Here is a 25805-nt window from a genome sequence, read left to right as displayed (position 1 = left end):
TACAGTCACACCAACGAAACCGACTCCAGACCGATCAAAGCTATTGCGTTATTACCAATGACATACTATCGGTCGGTTTGGAGTCGGTTTCGGTTACAGTCACACCAACGAAACCGACTCCAGACCGATCAAAGCTATTGCGTTATTACCAATGACATACTATCGGTCGGTTTGGAGTCGGTTTCGGTTACAGTCACACCAACGAAACCGACTCCAGACCGATCAAAGCTATTGCGTTATTACCAATGACATACTATCGGTCGGTTTGGAGTCGGTTTCGGTTACAGTCACACCAACGAAACCGACTCCAGACCGATCAAAGCTATTGCTTTATTTCCAATGACATACTATCCGGTCGGTTTGGAGTCGGTTTCGTTGGTGTAATTGTAGCATTGTAATGCAAAGAAAGCACACACACACACACTATGAATAACTACATACTTAGATGAAGCATCTGGCTACTGGTGAGTGTGTCATGAAGCTGTTCGTAAGTTAAGAGTGATCCTTTCTTGTGGTAAATAGCATACACCAAAATGTTCACTGTCGATGGTATAGCGCGTAAGAAAGGATCACCAGTCGTCCTTAAGGTCGCACATAACTCAGTGCGAATAGCTTTATGAAACGGCCCCTGGAGAGTTTGAAAGTTTATATTCCAAATAAAACTACGATAATCTTGATACTTTACTATCATTCATGTCTTAATTCTGTATGAAGATCTCTTAATACAGAAAAGAAAAATATAAAAACATGTTCACATCTACTCTGGATATCCATGGGAAGTATCACATATCGAATGCATACTCCAGTATAATTTCAAGAAAGTACGAAAAAAAAATAACCAGGGCCCCATCTTACAAAGAAATTGTGATTGATCCAATCGACCACAACTATGGAAAGCCAACAACGTCAACTTCTAAAATGCATGTTCAAAATATTTTTTTATAGATATGATGTATCTTGAAGCATTTCTGGTTTTCTAGAAAAACTCAGCGTACTTCTTTTTGTTTACAAAGGACACTGGGTGCTGAATTTCCTGTAGGACAATTGATGACATTGATGGATTTCCATATAGATAAGGTCGATTGGATCAATCGCAACTCTTCGTTAGACCGGGTCCAGATCAATAAGGGGATGGTCGCTTATTTCAGTTCACTCAATTGACATCGTGTAAGGTGCAATTTGATTATCGACGGAGAATATGCCACTTAGTAATTTTCCATCTCAGTAGGACAGCACACGCTATTTTTCGTCTGGAAACATAGAAACAGAAATTTGCAGTATTACATGTATAATCACTTTCGCCATAATTAGAAGATAAATATTGTCCATAATTGCCAGTCGAATAGTGGCGAGGCATTGAGAAGATGGTTATACGACACGACGCAATACGACGGGTAAAGAACATTGGTATAAATACGGGGGGGGGGGGGGATGCAGGTGGACCACTACACCGGGGTTTCCCCCTACTCTTATTCGAATAGGCCCCATCTTACAAAGAAATTGTGCTTGATCCAATCGACCACAACTATGGAAAGCCAGCAAAGTCAAGACATATAAATACATGTTTGCTGAAGAAATTTTCTAGATATGAATGTATATCCATAAATTCATCGATTTCTTGACAATATGGTGTGTTCTCCTTCGTTTAAAAAGGACATTTGCAAATTTCCTGTAGAAAACATTATGACACTAATGGATTTCCATATACGATTGATTGGATCAATCGTAACTCTTTGTGAGACGGGGCCCAGGCATCTTTCCTTGATTCTGATTGGCTGTGTAGTACAGTTACTATGGTTATCGGATAAAACGCTTTGATAACACGCTCCCATGACTCTGATGTGCTATAAAGAGCGTTATCAGTTCGATTAAATAGACATTTGTCGAAAGAAAAGTTCAACAAAGTATCTAAATCAGGTTATAACGCGACCTTCTCACAAAACATCCCACATCCGACGAACACTATAAACATTTTAAAGGTACACATATACTGACACTTTTTTAACATCCGTTGACCATGTTGACCATGTTGACCATGTTGACAAGGATTAAACAGAACATGTGACGCTTTCGTCACTGATACCTTTACTTACATCAACCTTCTATATTTCTCGGTAAAACAACCAAAAGGCCCTTTGAATATGATTCATATTTGACACCTCATGATGTGTTTGGAAGCTTTTAGTAGCAGAAGAACACCCACTTTACCATTAACCAATGTTTACTAAAGAAATAACGCATGTTGATTTGGACTGCGATAAACAATGCCTCTGTGTTCGTGACGTTTGTGACCGAGTTACGAAATTGAATAGCATACAGGCCAGAATCTGTAAATTCCTAACAAGCCATTGCTTATATCTCTTAACAAGGCCGTGGGTATATATTTCTCTTCCATTCTTTAAAAAAAATACCAATAGTCCTCTAGCCATGACATTCACCAACGCTTATACATGCATCTATTGTTAAGAATAGGATCAATATTAGATGCGTCAAGCTTCGATGAATCAGGCCCTTCACCTATTAATATCAATATTTCTCACAGATAAATTGATCTCGCATCTCCTTTAAAGAAAGAATATGTCCCCATATATATTTTTATGGGACTGAGTGACACCATAGAGAAACAAAAATAGAATATTGGATGTATTTGACGGCTGAAATAAATAATAGATGCTTAAATTATTTTTTCAATAAGGAAAACAGATAATGGTAGATCTAATTTTACCTCTCGAGTTTTAAATGTATAAGAAAATGCCATTCAAATCTTTTGGTGCATTGAGAGCAGTGCTGCCAATAACACGCCTCTTATTTTATTTATAAGTATTAGAAATATAAGATGAATCTTCTGATAGCAGCATTGGTATAGAAAGAAGAGGCCATCATTAGCTTTTGGGGCAATATTAATAGTCACAAATTGAAAGGGGCACATTCCTATCCAAAAGAGAGTGTAAAAAGGAGGAAATTCATTTTTGGTAAAGATTAAGGGGTAGAGTATCATCAAATTAATTTTTAATTATGTGTAGGATAGTTATCAGGGTTATAATGGTTATTGAGTATTTGCTTTTGGGTTGAATTCAATAACAGAGTCTGTATTTAAAATCGACATTCGAATATGTATACATCAAAAAAATCTCGAAGCCTACAGACTTGAAATCTTAGGCCTCTATGGGTGTTCCAGATTGTATTTCAATTAATCCCTTAGCAGTCAAATATTTATTGTGCATTTCAAAAAGTACGATCAAATGACAGTACCTGTTGAGTTTTGCGAGATACTGTTACGATCCAATTATCCAAAAGTTCCATTATTGATACGGAGATGAACTTGCTTAATTCTAAAGTAATGTTAGACTGATATTCAAGTAACTAACCGAGGCTATTCAAGATTAACTATCCAAACTCCACCTGTTGTTTTCTTATATTACCAATTCAATCAAATAAAAGCCAAATTTTGTTGAGGGCAGGTTATTTTATCGGATATTGCCTGACAATTGCAACAATGCACACTACAGCACATTTTAAGTAACAAAAACTTTATATCTAATTTTTATCATAAGGTATGTGCCCTCCTGTAAAAAAAGAAGGACATGGAGGAGTGGGAGGGGGAGAAGGAGGAGAGGTGGTGGAGAAGGAGGAGGAGGAGGGAAGGAAGAGGGAAGGAGGAGGAGGGCAAGAGGAGGAGAAGGTGGAGGAGGAAGAGGGGAGGAGGAAGAGGGAAGGAGGAGGAGGGGCAAGAGGAGGAGAAGGTGGAGGACGAGGAGGGGGGAGGAGGAAGAGGGAAGGAGGAGGAAGAGGGAAGGAGGAGGAGGGGAGGAGGAGGAGGGGAGGAGGTAGAGGGGAGGAGGAGGAGGGAGGAGGAGGGGGGGAGGAGGAGGGGAGCAGGAGGAGGGGAGGAGGAGGAGGGGAGGAGGAGGAGGGGAGGAGGAGGAGGGGAGGAGGAGGAGGGGAGGAGGAGGAGGGGAGGAGGTAGAGGGGAGGAGGAGGAGGGGAGGAGGAGGGGGGAGGAGGAGGAGGGGAGGAGGAGGAGGGGAGGAGGAGGAGGGGAGGAGGAGGAGGGGAGGAGGAGGAGGGGAGGAGGAGGAGGGGAGGAGGAGGGAAGGAGGAGGGGAGGAGGAGGGGAGGAGAAAAAGGGAAGGAGGAGGAGGGCAAGAGGAGGAGAAGGTGGAGGAGGAGGAGGGGAGGAGGAGGAGATGAAGGAGGAGAAATGATGTAAGGGTAAAAATGGTTTAAAAAGAAGATCGCTGCAGAAGAAAACGATTAGCAGGGATTAGGGAGAAAAATGATGCAGAGAAGAGGAAGAAACGAGATAAGAGAGGAAGAGGTTGATGGCAAAACATAAAGAGAGTTGTATGAATAATCCTATGATGTGATGAAATATTGTCAATTAGATTTTGACTTCTGTCACGTATATTTGCCACACGACCCTCTTTAAACATCACAAACGGCGTTGAAAACACCGGCTACACTAATCGAAGACCACTTGGACTGTCTTAATACACCCTGCATACAGTTGATCTTGTCATTGATCTGTGGAATGACATTGTAATGACATTGAGAGTATTTGATGGTAACCGGAAACAGCTCTAACATGTCTAATGGAGGATGAAACAGAGATCGGGTGAAAGGATTCCTTTAAAGTGACAGGTTTCTTTACAAGAAGGATGGCCAGATGATGTTGTTGGTGGGACAGGCGTGAGAGTTTCTGTTAGTTATACCTGATTAAAGAGAGTTTGAGAGATTGGGTGTGGGAAAACAAGTTTTCATATCCGATCGATTTTTAGTTGAATAACAAGTGTGTGGGGAGAAAATATAAGAGAGAAAGAGAGAGAGAGAGAGAGGGGGGGGGGGGGGAGGGGGCAAGTTGCTACATATTTGTACATATACCTTTTTATCCGAACAAACAAACTACAGTATACGATACAAACATACAACTACATCGATCACCGATGCCTCATATCAATCACACAAGCGTTGAAAAAAAATAGACAAGGAAATTAAACGTCATCGGAAACGGGCCTAATAGGGATTTATATGAAAGAAAACTTTGTCTTTATCCCTTGCTTTCAGCATTATTGACACATTCTTGAAAACCATTACTGCCATTTTTGATCCAGTTCAATCAAACTTTTGAGGGACGGACTTTAGCAGAGTTCAACGAGAGCCGTGACAAGGGAGACGACGGATTGCCTTTACCTTTCGAAGTGATCCCGAAATTCCCTCTTGCGAAACAAGCACCTAGATAATGGACCTCCCTCGCGATCTCAGATACTTGGTTAAAAGCACACCGTTTCGAATCACCTTTGAACGATGACTTTTTAGTCCTGATTTACATGTTGAGCTATTCCAGTGGGCTGTTTTGTAAAGTGTAAAGTTTGACTAAAAGCCGTACTTATAAAGCCAACACGCACCTGCGCACGACTTTCAAAAGTACGACAAACATTTTCAGCAAACTTTGCTGAACTTGGGGGGGGGGGGGGGAGGTGGGCTATATAGGGATCGCACCTCAACATATGACAAAGGCATCCCTTTGCTCAACATCATCCTTTTTATATTTACTTGTTTAAAGCCCAACGGGTTTCCTTAAAAAAAACCTACACATTTGACATAATGTCATGAAGAGGCAAACTTGGCCGATGTTGCCCCTCATGACATACCCTACTTACAATAGCTTTCTAAACTTGTAAAATTCAACATTATTCGTAATATTGTATGACTCCTGGTCCTGGGTGGATATCTCACTATAAAAATGAATTTTGTACCAAAATAATTTGCCATGTAATATTTTTTTACAAGCACTATAAGTACTTACAAATACTAAAATACTAGTAGTGTTTCGATTTTGTTCTAATTTAGCTTTACCATCGTTACCAAATTTTTTTAATCTTTAAAACAAGGGGGTGTACTTGTCTGATCTTTCTTATCCAAGCTAACATCACTAAATCCTATCCTTAACACTTGTGTTTCGATGTAAGCTGTAATCACCACAAATAAATAATTCATAATTATTATTGACACCAATATCATATCCATCTTATGCAATATTTAGACATTAAGTGAAAAGGAATAGTTTTTATGGTCGATAAACGAGGTCATCTTATGAATAAGGTAACTAAAATTGTGTCAGTTCGTTCAGCCCCAGGGATGCTTGTCGATGTATTACCAAAGTCTGGCAAAACGATTACAAACTGATTATTTAAAGTGAAAATTATCTTCAAGTTGAGCTTTCGTGGGAAGTAGGTCGCAATTTGATGATACCGGGATTTGTGAAAAGCAATGGAATTTCCCGTACATGGGCCGTGTATTTAGGGCTCAGCAAAATTTCGCTGTACCATCAGGGAGAATCTACGAATCATCATTATTCCTTTGCCCGATTCGGCAAATTACGGACCAGCGAAAGAGATAATATAATTTCATCGCAACGAAGTGAGAGGAAGAATATAGAAAATATAGCAAGAATGATTGATTGTTCTCAAACTTCGATTCCACGATTTTCCTAAATTGAGAGAGAGCCAGTGGCGTACAAATGGGGGCTTGGCGGAGCGGTCGCCCCTCCCCAAATTTGTTCACGACCAAGATAAAAAAAAAGAGAAAAGCAAAGAAAAGGAAAGAGTGAGAGGTGGAATATGATATCATTTTCTTGCTAATATTTCAATATCTCTCACAAAATTTGATTTTTGCAATTAAAAATGTCGAATTTTGTTCTCGCTCGCTTAGCTTGTTGGTAACTTTATTTTCATAAGTTTTGCCCAATACGCCATAACTGGTCCCATAAAAAAATTGGGCTGACTACGTCACTGGTATATATATCGTATCAAAGAAAATGTTTATGTCTAGTCTCGAACTGTCTCACTCGTTATAAAAACAATTATTATTTGATTGTTAGGATGTACTATAAGGGCAGTTTTTAGGACATGATTTTTCTCCTTAAATGTCATGCTATGAATCTCAAACCTTTAATTTGTTTCATCTTTTACATAACTGGAAAATAGCTTTAGAATGCGATTACTCCACGACTTTTTAGGTTGGTGGGCGGTACAAATTGCTTTTAAATAGGCTTTAATCATCTTGGATCAATTCTTGAAAGCTTTCCGGATAGAAAGCAAACGAGAATAAGAATAAGACGAAATCAGGGTACACTCCACATTATGCCACGTATCAAGATTCTAGCTACCCAGGGGGTATAATATTGAATATTTATCAAGAAATTATAAGTAACGAAGAGGCGGCTTCAGCGTATTTTGCTGAGGGGAGGGGGGGGGGGGGTGGGATCACACAACGACGGTTTTGATCTACACTGTAAAAAAATATTGGGTAAAATTTTTACCACCACGAGGGTAATTATGTGTCCACCCAATTTTGGGCAGTATTTTACTCAATGCGGGAAGCGTATTGTCCAGTAAGGTTAACAAAATCAGCAGCGATTACTTTAGAATGGTCAAAAGTTTCATCACACTGGATGAATAAAAATACCCAAAAGAAATGCCCAATGTTGGTTGGACACATAATTACACTCATGGAGCACTTTTACCCAATATCTTCTATGTATATACTTGATCTAGCGGTATAGTAATTTTACGACCAAGCCACGATTCTCCCACTGACTTTTCTTTATTCATCCCTTTCTTCTACCCCATATCCTTGTTTTGAATACCATGGCCCCCCCTGCCCCCTGTAACATCGCGCCTGTATGGCACTACCTTTAGGAACAATCTTCTACATTCCTTCATTTTTAAGTTATCCTGTTTATCACCATTTTCCATCTCCTTTTTTCATCATCTTCAAGAACATAATCATCATCATCTCATCACCATGATGATGTTGATGATGATGATGATCATCATCATCCTCCTCATCCTCCTCATCATCATTATCATCATCACCACCACCACCATCATCATCATCATCATCACCATCATCATCATCCTCATCATCGTTATCACCATCACCACCACCACCATCATCATCATCCTCATCATCTTCTTCTCTTCCTCCTCCTCTTCCTGCTCATCATCACTACCACAACCACTAGCAATCTAAGCCTCTCTTCTGTACCCTACTGACCTAATTATCGCTACAATCTGCAGTAGATATCAACCTACTGTTTCCAAAATAATCACCATGCTCACCTTCGTAAAATTTAATTATAATCAAACCTTTCGTCATTCTTTTTATCAGCATGGTAAATATCATCATCATCATCATCATCATCATCATCATCATCATCATCATCACCATCGTCATCATCGTCATCATCAGCATCATCATCTCATCATCATCATCATCATCATCATCATCGTAATAGTCCGCATCTTCATATAATCATAATTTTTTTACCTCACCATAATACTATCAACACTTGTATCAAAAGTCCCACGTAAGTTTGCCGGTTTTTCTTCATGTTTAGAGCGCTCGGTAATACATCGATATCTATATATGCCAATGAAATATTTTACCCATTTACAACTAAAGTGCTAAACAAATCCAAAGTGACCGAGGACCTTTCGTCATATTCATCCATGAGTGATGATAGATTACTTAAAGATATTACATGCATGCTTTTAGAGAAAATCACCTCGCTTGGCCTTTAGGTGAGTAATAAATGCCCCGTGGGATATGCATTATAGTAAAACACAACCATCATCCATATTGTATGTGTGGGACTGAAAAAAACTATTTGGTTGAATATAAAGGGTTTGTGCCGCTTGGATTGAGGAATAGGGGATGGTGGTGGTGGTGGTATGTATGTATGTAAAGGGGGATACGGCCGGACAGACTGATATTTCCGATTGATCCGCATAGAATGGCAAAATGAAATAAAACAAATAAAACGAGAATATTATGAATTTTTAGTGTAAGAGAAAAGACTTGGATACGTGTCAAATGGTTTCTTTTTACAGAGTTGACCGACCGTTAACGTCACCATCCGAGAGACCTCAAACAGTTTATAAAATTACAAAGATAGCTGGATTGCAGGTACGTGCCATAACGCTTAATAGGCTGCTTCACTGTGCATCGATCGCCTCAACCAATATCTCTTTTCCTCAGCACCTTAAACATGTTAAATGCACATTTCAAGTTTCACAGATTACCATGCTGCAAATGGGAATAAGAATGTAAGAATGTTCCTTAAGAACTTGGAGAAGTAAAGGGGGAGGTGGGTTTCATTTAACTACCCTTCCTTCATGATGTTGAGCATTCCCCCGTGCCATGTGATGGGATGAAACACCTGTATCCTGGATATTGCATTTTTATCACCTGATTAATTCGAAGGTGACGTATTCATTATGTTAATATACGTCACAGATTCCATGACAAGAAAGAGAAGTATAACTTTTGAAAAATAAAAATGGAAATTAGATTACTTTAGTTTCGCGAGTTCCCCATATTCTCCTGCATTTCACAATTCTTCTTTCGCAATTCATAAGTCTTGTTAAATTATTCTAATTCAACGCAGCGTGTGTTTAAGCCGTTTTATGCCCGTAATATGATATTGTTCAACCTTTTCTGAGAGTATTTCTGTTTCTTGGGGATATATATTTAAAATGGGAAGAGGTATTTATCATAACAGATTGTGCTACTTACAATAAATTAGAACAAACACCAACTATCAATTCGGATAAGAAAGGAAGCCTGACTTTCACAATTTCTTGGAAATAAATTACGGACACATATCTCAATATTCAGGAATTAAAGATTTGTATTATTGTTTCTAATAAAACAGGAAACAACTTGGACACATACAAATATCATGAAATTTATTTCGAACTAATGATGAAAAATGCTTTCCCCTATTTTTGCATTAATTTACATTTACCAGGGGCCGTCTTTTTAATATTTTGTTTGTTTTCTGTTTTTAATCCTTGGTGATTTACATGATTTTTATACAGAAATAATTTTGCAAACTAAAAAAGTTCGAATTTGTTTCTCAAATCCTGATGGGTAATAACGAGAACATAAGCACGTAATATCAACGTAACATTGCCATGATTACGCAAAAATTACACTCCATCTGTGGTGTTATTTTTGCCTTTTATCAAAATAATTTTGAGAGTGCAGTTAGGTGATTTCAAGCTCAGTGTTGACCTTTTGGTGTTGGTGTAAGGTTAATTTTTACATGAATTAAACCAAATATAAAATGAAGATGGTCTTGAAAAGTCACTCACTAGGTGTTGAGCTGTCAATATTGTGATCTGAACCCCGTCTTAAACAAAGAGTTACGATTAATACAATCAATCCCAACTGTATGGAAATCGATCCGTAGCATAATTTTTTCTACAAGAAATTTGCTCAATCTCCTTAATAAACAAAGAGAATCAGATTGAATCTTCAAGAGAATGGTGAATGCATGTATCTAGAAAATATTGTGAACAAACTTGCATTTTAGATGTTGACGTTGTTTGCTTTCCATAGTTGTGATTGATTGGATCAATCGCAACTCTTTGTAAGAAGGGGCTCTGGATTATTTGTGTAAACTCAGAATAAGTTTGGGAGCTAGGAATCACAATTCAAATTGTGCTTCCAACACACTGCAAAAACTCCGGTGTTGATTTAACACCAGCCCGGAATCTATTTATGTCCACACCAGAGAAGTGTTAAACAACACCGGTTTCGTTTTGGTCTAACACCAGATAGGTGTTTATACAACACCAATTAGTATTAAAACAGCATCGGTTTGATTCCAAATTGGTGTTGTTTTGATACTTCTCTGGTGTGGACATATATAGATTCTGGGCTGGTATTAAATCAACACCAGAGTTTTTGCAGTGCACTAGCACAGGACATATACTCACCCAATGCGTGTCACATAATTATGAGCAATAATGAAATCATTGTGCTTTACGATAAACGATTTTAAGTACATTCATCACATGACACGATCGTATAAATGATCTCGACTTAACATCTGGTGAAGAATAATGTTCCCGACCTGAAATCTAGTGGATAATCACTCCGGGAGTGATCATAAAATGTCAAGTTCGCCACGTAATCCCAGAGGATATCAACAAGCACTTCTCCGGTTACCGGCTATACCGCTTCTGCTCCACCACCAGCTTTAAGATCATCTATTGACAGTTCCAATCCGAATATTAGCTTCCATTAAATATTATAGAAAATATAGAAATCAAAGAATCCAAGATTTGCCATCTGCTGTCAAGGACCTACGGAGGATCAATGACAAACTGGGAAATCGCCATGATGTTTTTGAAGGGTGTTTACTTTGGGATGCGCCTTGGGAGTGCATCCTTCCTAAAACTTTGTGCGGACAGAACGGTAAAAGGTCTATCATATTTCTGAAACATCCCTATGGAATACGCGTATTGATTATTGAATCGTTTTGCAGAATTAAGCGTGTTGATGAAGGAAAAGGGGCATATGGCTCTCTCTCTGTTGGGGTTGGGGAGACATCTTGCCTATGAGAACAACTTTCCTGACTCTGTGTAGGAAAGTGTTTTACTATCTTGAAGAATTATACAATATTTCAAATACCCCTAAATTACGCAAATGAATGGTACATGATTGATAAAAACAATAAGGTAAATTGCAAATTCGTCTATTGCCACCTCGTCCATTCATCACATGATCTACCTTCGTTTAGTCTAATGCCATTCCGTCCATCAACATTTAGTCTAGCAACAATTTGGTCCAATAACCATTTGGTCCAATAACCATTTGGTCCAATCATCACTTCGTCTAATCACCAGTTCGTCTATGACAATTTCGTCTTCTAACCAGTTGGTCTAATATCCATTTTATTTTAATACATTTCGCCCAATCAACACTTTGTCCAATTAGATCAAATGGTATATGGACTAAATGGCTATTGGACCAACTGGTTATTAGACGATTGGTGAGGGAACGAAATGACATAGACCATGTGGATAGTGGACGAACTGATTGTAGACCAAATTATAGTAGACGAGTCGGTAATTGGACAAATTGGCATTAGACCAATTCAAAATAAACCAATAATAATAATTAATAGTGTAGCATTTGAAGCGTACGCAACTACGCATCGTCCAAAGACGCTCAGGCCGCTATCCCAGCAGCATTCTTGTGGATAAAACAAGCCATAAGCAACTTGTAAAAATTGTTAGTTTTTTTTAAACTCTAAAACAAACCTGTTAACCTACCGCTCGTAAAGTCATTCGTAACTATAGGAATATATCCGTGAAATACACTCTTCCCAGTGGACATCCATCGAATCCTTTTTTCAATAGTTAGAATATTTACTTGAGCGATCGATAATCATACAATGAGGAGATAAAATTTGATAATTTTCGAGGACAATAAACTAGTTCTGTTTTCCCCCTCTTTTTGCTCGCTTGCGTGTATATTTTGAATTTATTCAGGCTTTTAATACCGAAAATATATCGATTGATAACCCTTGGATCGCCTGATGTGGTATCGTGATTAAACAAAAGAATATTGAATAAAAACAAAAGGTAGAATCAAAGGGTGTTTTGAAAACAATATCCAATGTTGAAGCAGAGTTTGATGAGCCCCTCCCCCATAAAAAAATGAGGGAGGGATACAGCGTATGGAGAAAACTTCTTAAATGTCGTGTGCGAGCGAAAATGTTGCCTTTTTAAAAGGACTTTTTTTGTGATTGAATTTTACACAATTAAACAAAAATAATATATTGTACCCTTTTGCACTGTAAAAGAGCTGTTTCAAATTTTGAACACGTTGTTTAAGACCGTCATTCTAACAACACAAACAAGTTGTTTAAACTTGATTATTTCAAACAACGTGTTTAGTCCTACATTGTACCATTCTTATTTTTTCTTGCGTTCCTTGTTTTGTCTTGGCCATGGAATTTCCTCTTTGTTACATGGTTTGGGGAGGGAACAGGGCCCCGAGTCCCATCTATACAGCTGAGCTTCTTGATTGGTAACTCTATGGGTATAACTTGTTAGTGTCCGAACTCTAAAGAAAGAGGTTTTATGAGGCCATCACTCTTGGTGGCGGTGGTGGTGGTGGGGAGGGGGGGGTGGCCCCCATTTATACACATGAGCTCCCTGATAATACTCCTTGGATACAGCTCGTCAGTGTCCAATCTCCACGAATGAGTGTTCATGGGGCCTTACTTGTTGGGGGGAGGGGGAGGGGAAGTGCCCCGAGCCACTATTATGTAACTATGTGACTCTATGAATGCTGCTCATTCGTTTCCAAACACCAAGCAAATGGGTTTCATATGGCCATACTTGTCCTATTTGGGGGGGGGGGGTGTCCCAAGCCCTCATCTGTACACCAGATTCCTGATATAGAACTCGATGTATCCAAGCGCCAAGAAAGGTTTCTTGAGGCTACAGTACTGTTGTCGCTATCATCATTCATATTCATTCATCATCGTACTGATTGAGTAGACGGAAGGGTTCTTGACAAGGTCGTAATTCTTCATGCTTCTTCGTACAAAGGTCCACCTCGCGTTACAGCTACACCAGCGAATCCGATTCAAAATCAAACGATGATATGCCGAAGGAAATATCGTTTAATCTTTGATCGATCTGGAATCGTATCGCGAGTGTGACTATTTTTTTGAAACAATCTTTTTTAATTTCAATATATTCATAATCAAACAAATCATACATATATCACAAAACATTACAAGACGAAATGAATATTAGAAATAATTATTAAAAAAAGGTAATATTTGATCACAGTCATCACACTTACTGAAAATTACATAACATAAAACTAATATTATAAAACATTGTTTGATACATGTACATACTTGGAAAAAAGTAATGATAAAGATGAAATATACGCATCCATTCGTTACTCTAAATCAACCTGTTCCCATTTTTTGGAGATGTATTGCCAAGGTATTCCTCTCTTGTGCAATCTTACATTCCTCTTCCCTATATTTTCTACAATGATTTATTATGGTTCCAACAGGTGGCAAAACAGCTTCCTGCCTTGCAGAATAAATCTCTTTTTTTAACTATTAAAATTATTGTATTTAATTTTTTTTATCCCATTGAACTTCCATCAATCCTCGTTGGTTACAGTCAGATAAAGGAAAGCGATTCAAAACCGACCGATGGTATTTTTTTTTGTTTTGTAGTGTCGAAGGAAATATCGCGATAGCTTTGATCGGTCTGGAATCGGTTTCGGTCGTGTGACTGTTCATCATTATACTCATCATCGTCATGTCCGCGAGACGAATAAGAAGCGGAACATAAATTGATAAATGGACGACGAATTTTATATTCTTTAAAATAGGATACATTAATTTCTCTTCGTATCTAGGTTAATGTATCGTATACCTGAAAGTGAAATTCATATAACATGTATAAAGGGAAAAAAAAAGTTACTATGGATGAGATTTTGGTTAAAAAGAGCAGGTTATAAATAGTTCGACGAAGAATTTATGCACACTTGGTTTTCAACATCAATATGACGAGTTTCGTCTGTGATAGTCATTGAAACGAGGCAATGAGGCTTTTGTTCGGGCATTTTCCGGCAAGACACGGACCATCACAAATTTGATATAAAAAGTATAAATGCAATAATATTGAGTAAATGTGATAAAGATTGGCCCCTAAGTTTGGTTGAATACATATTCTACGGGCATTCGAATAATAACATTGTGTAAAATTATACACAGTATTTGAGGTTATTTTACCCGACGAACGTGGTGCGTATTCTTCTAACATTGAAGAACGTTTCATTACTTCCTCCCCCTCTCTCCTCTCCTCTCCTCGACACACTCTATAAACCTTCGTCAAATACCTCTTTTCCTTGTTTCTTTCCGGAGATTTCTTGGTATATCTCGCCCTTATACTGCCCACTCCTCTTCATTACAAAAAAAATAATTCAAACTTTTTCATATGACATACTTTCCCTCTTTTTTTCCCCAGCAAACTGCAACGGGGGAAGGACGCGTCGACCGGCAGTTCGATTACCCGCTGTATATGAACAGAAGGATATTGTCTCTAAAATGAAATGTCAAAGTTCCACCTACTTTCTTAATTGTAAGGACATTTTCAATTTATTATATCAAGACCATTGATCGCGGGAGAATTTGAAGGGAAATACCCTTGTCAGTTTCTCCCCTTGTAGCTAGAGTGTTTGGTTGACAAAATAACCGTGAACAGTATGACAACTCTGCATGAGCATACACATTCACGAATGTCACGCCTAGGAATAAGAAACGTCTTTTTATGAATTACTCAATTTATTACGAAGGAATTGAGATATATTCTGTATTGACAAGAACCATGGCTTTATGAATCAAGGCTTCATTCTTACAGTCAATAAAAAGGAATGAATGAAATTGTAATCTCGAGTGGTACCAAGAAGGCGGCAGGGGGGGGGGGGGGTTGGGGTGGGCAGAGTGACCCCCTGACATATGATTTTTCATTTTTTTTGGGGGGGGGGGAGATGGGAGCTTACATTTTTTGACGAAATGAGTTTCAGAAAATTATCTTTGACCTCTTTTTTTGCTTATCAGAAATTTCGGTTCCCCTCATTACGAGGTTTTTTTTCAGATACGCCACTGAATAAAACTATATACATTATAAATTCAATCCCAGAAATATGAAAGGGAGATAGAGAGAGAGAGATAAAGAAGGAATCATTTGACGCGAAATAATTCTATTAATGTGGGTGAAGGACACAATCTTTATAATTTACAAAGAGAGAGAAAAAAACCTGGAAAATAACTAGCAATATCTGGCTAACAAAGCCTATATAAAACATAACAGTCATTCTTTTCACCGCGGATACACCTAAATAAAAATCTTTGATCGCTAGTTTTATAAGCAGCACGACTTTCAAGACAGAGCAGGCTTACATTCTAAAGATTCAATTATCACTCGTTTGCTATAGGAGACGGCTTCCACGAAATGTTTTACAGTATTATTTTGAAGATTTACATCGACGAGGAGCTGATAAATTTCTTTCAACATTCAATTCACTTTTTATAAGGCATAAAGAAAAAAGTAATGGAATAACGATTGAACAGTAGCTAAGACCACTTACTAAAATAACTTAGACTTTCAGAAATATTATACAAATATATACGAAAAAGAGGCATTTACGCATATAATTTTGTAAGGCAATGTAGCCTTTTTGTGCTAATTATCCTCGATAGATTAGATGCATTTTGTTACTGTTCACTGGTAATTTATGCGAGATCATTTTGCGTTGATGGTGTACGGATAAAAAAACAAAGAACATTCACAGGATCTTTTGTGATTCCTTGTGATTAAATCAGGATAATTGGTGCATGTAATGCTCAAAACCTTGTGTGCGTTTTACCATATATATAATTATATAAATATCTAGTCTGCGGGTGAGTGCACTCAAATTTACTTTGCATATATCTAAATCAATGTATGATCATGCCCATTATTCTAGTTTTTTCTCTATTATAAATGGCGTACGAAACGGCATACAAATATATATAATATCGCAACAGCAACAAAAATACAGTTCCATCACATTTGCTCCGGCAACGATTGCTCCGCTCTAACATCTACTCACTAATCGAATAACCAACTTCAACCCTGGGTTTATCACTATACCCTACCCTGATATAAAAACCCTCTTGCAACCCTAACCCTACTTCTTAGACAAATTTAAGCCCGGAGCAAATATTGTGTCACCAAAAAGGCAAGCGAAACAAAGAAGATAAAGTCAAGTCTGAATTTCTATCATTTTTTATACCAAGCATTTAATTTCCTTGATATACTTCTGCCTAGCATGGATTTACGTGTAGTAATTTTGCTATTTCTAGGGATATAATAGCTTGTGTATATTGTATACAAATAAATGCGGGATTTCGTAACAAATTCAAAACAAATCAATTCAATTACGAATAGCAACCGGTAATTGCTCTCGACAGTATTCCCCGCACCAAGCAAGCGTGAATGCGATCACAACCCATTAGAATCCGTGTAAATCGGCGCTTAACACCTATTACAATGGTCGCTTTGGTTCAAGGTCAGCTCTTCAATAATTTATCGGATTATGATGCATTCGTAGAATAGGGCTTGGGTATATTTTCTCATATATAACCAGTGTAGTATTCTTTATGCTACATGTATACGCTCCTATACCGCCATTCGTTATTTATTTATATCGCACTCCATCATTATATCGTTGACGCTTATTATCTGACGTTGAAAAAGGACAAAGCCAGTTCGAAGCATTTTTAAGGAGTTAACACAAGCTTTTCAAGAATACATTTTAGATAGAGAGCGAAGCGACTGAGCATTTCACAAGTGCGTTTTTGTTGTATTAGAGAATTGAAAAGAAAGCGATCTGTAGTAAACCTTTGGAAGAATTTTTGTGAAAATTTGTAATAAAAATAGGTTCGGAAAATCTAATGAGGGGAGTAGGAGGGGGGGGGGGGGTGGCAGTATCGTGAATAATATGTGACGGGATCAGGCCAAGTCGAATTCACCTTTTGAGGAGAGCAATTCCTTATAGATTTGAAGTCGAAATTGTAATTTAAAAACAACACAGGCCCGTACTTTCAGAACAAACACAAAAGAAAGTGGAAACAATTCAATAGGAAAAATGCGTTGAACGTGAATTGAAACAAAGCGGGTTCACTGTCCTCCCAAGGACACGTGACTACTTTTCGCGCCAAATCTTGGTACATTTTATATTTCATCGACCAGTCCGCAAGCGTGTAAGCTAGCTTTCAGCTATTCAAAACGTTAATGTCTACCATTGAATACATAATTTACAATCTTCGGTGTCTTACGCCCTTATGTCTCTCAGCCGTCGAATAGTTTTCGGGGGCTTACGTTCCTAATAATCATCTGTAATTTTGCCTTTCCTTGAATCAATCCTCTAATTGAAACACGATAGCAGATCAGATTTTCACTGAAAACCGAAATTTCAATATATCGCATGGGAGATTGATTTCGCTTGAAAATGTATATTTTCACAGGCATTTAAAAAAGGTGTTTTCACCTAGGCCTATTTTCGTTTGATTATTCTGGGAGTTGGGAGAGCATAGATGGGTGAAATTTGGAGAAATAGCCGATGGCATTGAGGACTATATGTGACAATTAGATCTTACGTTTCAACCCAGTGATAAAATTCGTTTCACGAGGGAGTATCCCCCAATATGGATGGGGCAAAGGGAAGGGATTTTGATATAACTTCATTGGATATAGATTGGAACTTGAATAATCTTTAATGAATCATGGTTCTGTGAATTTCTTGGCAAAAATTCTTAAGATTAGATTTCAATGGATTAATGTAAAGTGATGAAATGGTAATTTGAACTCTGAAGGCGGATGGGTAGATCATCCAGTAGTGGGTCACGGCATTGAGCGCGAAGCGCGAGTTGAAAATTCTTGATATTCAGACCAGAAAAAGGGACATAACTGTTTTAGGAATTCACGAAGAGCAGACATATATCACCAATCAACTAATGTGAACGTAAGCACGGACTGAAAATGTTGCATATTCAGGGGTCAATCACTTTAAGTCGTCATGAAAAAGAAGCATAATGTCACTACATAAAACAACTTAATAATAACTCGAAGTGCGAGGAAATATATTTGGTGTATATCTACTTGAAAACGGATGTTTTAGTACAACATGATTAAAAAACACAAAAAAATAAACAAACAGATAAGCAAGGAAAGCATAAAGGAAGGAGAAAAAAGAACATGCAGATAGAAAGAAAAAGAAAAAAAGAAAAAAGGATAAAAGAACAAGAATTCCGCCAATTAGGCATTTTCGCACTTTTCCCGCAAGCCTCAATCCCTCGTTATGAAATTAGGCTAATTATCAAGTCGAAAGACATTCTCAAGATACCATGCAGGATAGAAAATTAAAGATAGTAATGAAAATTAACAATGAGGAAACCATGGCAACCGCAATTATTGATGCTATTTTTATCATAATTTAGTGATGCCCTTGTATATATACCTTTCAGTCTAGATAAAGATTGTTCTGTACAATGATGATTTATTTCACTCGTATTGAGGAGAGTTTATTCAATTTTTATACAATAGTGACTTTACTCTAGCAAAATAGCAGTAGGTTAGTAACACATTATATTATTTTAGTTGACAGATTGCATTGAAGAAGAACATTGCCATTTGCCTTTTTGTTCTAGAACAAAGACATGTATTTCTTATGTCTGCATTGAATTGATCATTATTACGTAATTTCATACACGTATTTTTTCTTTCTTCCAGTTACTGCGAACAAACTCCTCAATCGGGATATAATTGCTGCAGGCGTGTGTGGCTAGTGATGAATTTGAATTAATGATGATGTGCCCCCCCTCGAATGAATGTAAACATTTGAATTTTGCTTAACCTTGTTTTAAAACTATCAACCGCTTTAGCTTCATGTGTGTCTATTGGTAGTAGATTCCATTCTGCCATAGACTTTGGAAGGAAAGAGTACTTGAAGCAGTCCTTTTCTTGCTGTTGGTTTTTGTCATATGTTTTATCCCTTCTTACTAACAATAATAATTTTATTACGCTTATGGAAGCAGTCAGTTAATAGAAACCAAGGAACAAGCAATGTGAATCAGAATACAACTCTAAATTCAGTAGTTTATATCATAAACTCATTGTATTTAATAATTGTCATTCCTATTAAAATTAAATATTCAAAGTTAATTGGATAAGTGTTTTTTGAATTTTATCATGTATACTGTAACGGCTAAGGATGTAAGAAATGTGATGAACATGTGGATGATTTTTTTTTGTGTGCAAATTATTAAGAGTGGATTTCAAATTATATCCACATGATCTTTCCAGTTCCATTCCATCGCAAAATCCTTTTTGTTTAAACCAAGGCGTTTATCAGCTTCTGAAATCATTTCTTCTGTTTGGGTAATAACATATTTAACAGCATTAACAACAACAAAAACCCTTCTAAGACGTTTAATGAAAACCTCACTCTGAGTAGACTGTCTCTTTAACGTCACAGTTATAAGAATGAATAAAATTTAAAGTGTCAGGGGCTAAAATTGTTATGTACTGAATACTGTTGTAAGCTTCTGAAATATTTACTTCTCCATGTTCTCATTGGCTTAGTACAGATTCGTCATACGGAACCACTAACAAAACGTTTAATGAAAGCTTCCGGTGAGGTTGGTTTTCCCTTTAACGTATGTTAACGTCACAGTTATAAGAATGAATAAAATTTAAAGTGTCAGGGGCTAAAATTGTTATGTACTGAATACTGTTGTAAGCTTCTGAAATATTTACTTCTCCATGTTCTCATTGGCTTAGTACAGATTCGTCATACGGAACCACTAACAAAACGTTTAATGAAAGCTTCCGGTGAGGTTGGTTTTCCCTTTAACGTATGTAAGAATGAATGAAATTGTCAGGGGCCAATATCAATGATATTTACTGAAAACTGTTGCTACGTTCTAAAATGTTTGCTTTAGATTGACTACAAAGAAATACAATTTGATGGAAAAATCCTAGTGAGTTGTTTTAATGAAATACTCACATGCAGTCGGCTGTCCCTTTAACGTCTCCGTTATAAGAACGAATGAATGAAAGTAAAAGTGTCAGGGGCAGGGGCTAACACAGACGACGCGTTATGCTATCGAGCAGTAATCGATACTTTCAAGCACTTTCTGGGTAATGCAAAATCATTTGGGCAGAACGCATCCTCGAGCACAATCGATATAGGTATTTTGCTATGTTGATAGTATCGTTTTCTTAATGCAGATTTTTTCGCGGTCGAATGTCTTCCTTTCTGAATTAGATACCTTTACCAGTTTGAGTGATGCTGGACAAGAAAATTTGACGTTGAGTAAAATATTATAGCAAGTATAAGTGCCATTATTGATCGTTGGAATCGAAGTATTATAAAGTGTCGCTCTTAACCGTCTAATATCAAAGACAACTAACAATCGACGGGCTCTTTAGAGATTTTGAGTGCTTTCTATCTAAAGGCTTTTATTCGCGCTTAAATTGCCGCCATTGTAGAATGTGTAAAAGCAATGTTTCAACAGGTTTTATCCATGAATCGCTCCTTGATGTATTTTAGAAGACAACTTATGTCGATAAAATCGCTGCCATTCTAAATTCTATTTGTAATATTGAAGGTTCTGCCATCAACAGAGTTAACTTAATGACCTTGCCTTTCATCGTAAACATTGTCTGTGTCAAAACAATTAAGTGGCAAATGGCAAATAATTCGGAAACGAATGGCTGACTATAAAACTACAATTATACCGACGACACTCGATCGTGCGTAAAATATATACATGTTACTACGTTTTGCCTCGTTTCAGGTTTTTAGTCAATATCGAGGATCCTTTTTGTAGCCCATCTGGTGAAGCAACCTTGAGATAACTATATACATATATAATAAACTAACCTATAGTTTTATTCGTAGAGAAAATAACAATCCATGGGAGGAAAGTATTTTGCTAATTGGTAACATAATTATTATTGTGTTATGACGTCAACGATGTCCACGATATTTGTAAGTTTCAATCATTTTAAGAATTATTATTCTATAAACGGCTATGAGAGGGGGAGAGAATGTTTACTTACAAAAATACTGTTATCCCCTACCCTAACTATTGGCGCGAAGTGTAAAACCTTGAATTATAAAAAAAATCTTTGTGAAAAAATCTTGTTACAAAAATTGTTTAAAAAATGTTGGTACAAAGTCAAAACAAAACACCATGCAGCAAGGGCGGATCCAGGATTTTCCAAAAGGGGGCACATTTTTGACAGGAAAATTTTGACAAGCAAAAAAAAAGTGTTTAACCAAAATTTAGGGATATTTCGTACCAGATGAAAATTGACAAGCAAAAGAAAGAAAGAAAAAAAAGGTCTTCACTTTCAAAAGAGGGAGCACATCTCTGTTTTAATGGCAGTTTTACATTACAAATTTTTATGTTGCTTCTAAGGGGGGGGGGGGGGGTACGGGCCGGCTATGCCCCCCCCCCTGGATCCGCCAGTGCCCTGCAGTTTTATTTTGTTAGCTTATTTTTATTCTCATTTACAAAATCATCGATTTTGTAACAGAATACATGGGTATACACTTGGCACTCCATACCTAACTACCTCACATAGAAACACGCGAATCATCTTCACACTCGACGAATAGTAGTGTTTCACTATTACAAGAAACTAAGGCCGCCTTTAAACAAGATTGATTCATTCCGCCTCCATTCTTGCATGCGTCTATTCATCTAACTTTCTTCCTTGACGCTGTTTCTTCTATAAAGCCTAACAATCATGATGACTTTCACCTTCTTTGAGTTCTTTCCACTAAACAATTGACTCTGATGCGATCGGAGGCGATTTCCTCTGAAAAGCGACATTCATTACCGTCCAACAAATCTAGCAATAAGTAGCGCCCCTAAACCATGCGTCACTCACACTGAAATGTACATCTAACACATTCTCAATTTTGTTTTCTCCCTCTTCGCGCCTAAATTCGTTGGTCACGGTCAATCAATTGTCCCCGACATTTTCATTATCGCTCTTTATAGGGGTACACCAAATGGGGGGGACAGCGAAATGTGAAGAATAAATGAAATAGAGGGAATTACTTAGGTCCCAGTTTGACGCAATATTGGGCATAGGGGTTAACCTAGAATGACTCTGACAACGATGTAAGGGCATCAGTTTTGCGGTTTTCTTGAAAATGCCAAGATTGCCCATTAGCAATCATTACTGATGGCGTTTTTGCATCCCTCATTCACATTATCGCAAATTGTGTGACAGGAAAATAGATTGAAACCTGAGGAAGGGTTTCATGAAGAAGTTTGACATTGATTTTCAGCGACAGAAATTATAACCTACGGAAATCCTTGAATCTGATTGGCGGAGAGCAAGTTAATCAGTGGAAAACTCTCCGAATTCCGATCATGAACTGCTCCTCTGGATAGCTAAGAACAAGCAGTCATGTCTGTAAACAAATCCTCAAGGAACTTTTAAATAAATGAATACCCGGTTGAAATCACACCCTGCAAAAACTCCGCTGTTGATTTAACACCAGCCCGAAATATAAATACACCGTAAAAACTGTTGTGTTAAAGCTGACACCCTAAATTACACCCTAGAGATTGAACATAACCCCAAAGATTGTAAATGTAACAACCAAAAGTGTTTTAATAACACCTATAGGTGTTAAACTAACACTGTCAATTTAACTCCAGTGTAAAATAACTGGTGTGGTGCTCAATGTACACCGGTTAACACCACAGTTTTTGCTGTGTATGTCCTCACCAGAGAAGTGTTAAACAACACCAGTTTGGTTTTGGTAAACACCAGAAAGGTGATTATGCCACACCAATTAGTATTAAAACAGCATCGGTTTGATTCCAAACTGATGTTGTTTGAATACTTCTCTGGTGAGGACAGATATAGATTCCGGGCTGGTGGTAAATCAATACCGGGTTTTTTTGCAGTGCAAGCTACAAAAAGGTCTTAAGCTTGCTTGCTTCAACACATCCTTAATGAATTGATAATCACTAACTGTCCACATTGCGCTGTATCTTAACATCGATTTACTAAGATTCTGTTACCATAGAAACCACAGAATTGAAGATGAATGCTTCTGAAACCATTGAAATCGAGCGATTCCCGGCAGCGAGTTCATTTTGGTTATCTTAATGTTGTTGAAACCTTGGTGAAATTCCTCCCGCAATCTCGGTGGCTTCAGAACCGATGTGCCTATCAATGCATTCCTACAAGCCACAGGTTTCCCCCTCGAATCACCGATGGAAAGTAGTATTGACTAAACGTCTCTTTAAACTTGCAAGCACCAAGGAAGGAGCCTTGGATGATGGTTGTCATCTTCATTATCTGTGAGTGTGTGGTACAGGGAAGCTATAGGAAAATGTGATTGACCTCGTGGAATCGAGGCCTACTAGATGGTGGAAGAATAAAAGAACAGTTGCAGGGAGAGAAAGAAGAGGAACGAGGGTGAAGAGGAGGAGGAGGGGTAGGAGATGAAGAAGGAGAAGGAGGATGAGAAGAGTCATCATCACCACCACCACCACCATCATCATCATCGGAAGAAGAAAGACGAGGAGGAGGAGGAGGTGGTGGACAAGAAATATCATCATCACGATCATCATCGTCATCATCATCATCATCTTCATCATCATAATCATTATCACGATCATCATCACCATCATCATCATCACCATCATAATCATCATTATCATTATCACGATCATCATCATCATTATCACGATCATCATCATCATCATCATCATCACAATCATCATCATCATTATCACGATCATCATCATCATCATCAGTTGCAGCAGCAGCAGCAGAAGAAGAAGAAGAAGAAGAAGAAGGGAAAAAAGGAAGAGAATAAAGAATAGGAATGATGAGGAGGGAAAGGAGAGGATTGTTGGAGAAAACGATGAGGAGAATGTGAAGTAAAATGGTGAGAAGAAGTTTGAAGGTGAAGCAGAAAAGGAAAACAGCAGGAGAAAGATGACGAAAGGAAAGGAAACTAAAACAAAATACCTGACCAAATTACTGATCTCTATCGAATCAAGAGATCTTTCGATTCCACTTTCTTTTTAACGGATGAGAATGAATAGAATCTAAAGATTTCCCACTGCTCGCAACAATAATCATGGTAATAGCATTCAAAATCACAGGTGGAGAAAATGGTGAAATATCAAAAGATTGGGAATAATACGAAAAGAAAGAACTTGTATTTCCAAGAAATACATCAATGCGAACACAAATTCCGAGTAGAAAGAAGTTAACAATAACATTAAAAAAAAGAAAAGTAGACATAATAAATTGAGCCAGGGACTGACATTGGAAGCTGTTCTAAAGCTACACACAATTTCTAATAATGATCATTGGAATCCTTATTGCATTTACTGATCATACATGTAGTTATTCGCATAAGCTGAATTCGAAATAAACAGATTTCGATAGGCGTTCTTACTGCAAAAATAAACATTTCGGTGCCAACAAATAAAGTGTGCTATTTGCCACCAATTCATTCTTTTGAAGTAAAGAAATCTAAAATTCTAGCAAAACTGCACTTTGGCATAAATGATAATAACAATAATGATAATAATAATATTTTATAATGATAACAATAATAATAATAAAAATATTAATGATAATAATTTTGATGAAATTTTCAGTGTTATTCTTGTTGGATTTTTCTCTTTTTATTCAAATCAACTCTTTGTTGAGGTGGATTTGTCCTTTAAACACCATCATGTGCAGACAGAAAACACGATATGAGATATCTGGAAAGATAAAATGTAAGACGACGCTGACACAACACTGAAATAAATGACTAAGAAATGATTTCACTGATGTGATGGATAAGCAACTAATGTTACGCTGTCATGGTGCAGCATATAGTACTGATTATCATTCGGTATTTTTAGGAGGAGGAGGAGGAGGAGGAGAAGGAGGAGGAGTAGGTGGAGTAGGAGATGGTGGGATACTCATAACTCAGCCATCCATCGGTATGAATTTCATTTGGAAGGAAGCATAAACCATATTACAGAAAAATGTGCAAGAAAGGAAGGATAATCGTATAAGAAAAGCAAAATATGTGGTTAAAGAAGAAAAGGAAACGCTATTTCATCTCCAAACCGGAGATTTTCTTTTCACATGGATGAGAAAGTTTGAAAGAAAATGGATGAATATGAAGAAGTAAGAAAAAGCAAGAATGGATATTTTCCCTAAAAGGAAGATAATTACATTATTCAGTTATTAAACAATGCTTGCATAAGAGGACAGGAAAACCTAAAGTAGAAATCTTTCCCATAAAGGATGAATGCTATTCCACTTCCATGATGATCACGCAAACTTCCACCGAAAAGTTGAAATGGTAAATTGCCAATT

At 37.4% G+C, this 25805-nt stretch overlaps 1 protein-coding gene across 1 annotated transcript in view; it reads left to right on the top strand.

The window, feature by feature from the left end:
• The window catches only part of LOC135157654 (uncharacterized), a 48368-nt gene extending 22916 nt beyond the window's left edge, over positions 1 to 25452 (top strand). Inside the window, exons 3-4 of the mRNA XM_064114043.1 lie at positions 3555 to 3827; positions 25343 to 25452. Of these exons, the coding sequence (XP_063970113.1) occupies positions 3555 to 3827; positions 25343 to 25452 (383 nt within the window). The remainder of the gene's footprint in view (positions 1 to 3554; positions 3828 to 25342) is intronic.
• The last annotated feature ends 353 nt before the right edge of the window (positions 25453 to 25805 follow it).

The sequence above is a fragment of the Lytechinus pictus genome, chromosome 19 (genome assembly GCF_037042905.1).
Source record: "Lytechinus pictus isolate F3 Inbred chromosome 19, Lp3.0, whole genome shotgun sequence".
In the NCBI taxonomy this organism is placed as follows: Eukaryota; Metazoa; Echinodermata; class Echinoidea; order Temnopleuroida; family Toxopneustidae; genus Lytechinus; species Lytechinus pictus.
This window is presented reverse-complemented; position numbering and strand designations above follow the sequence as displayed.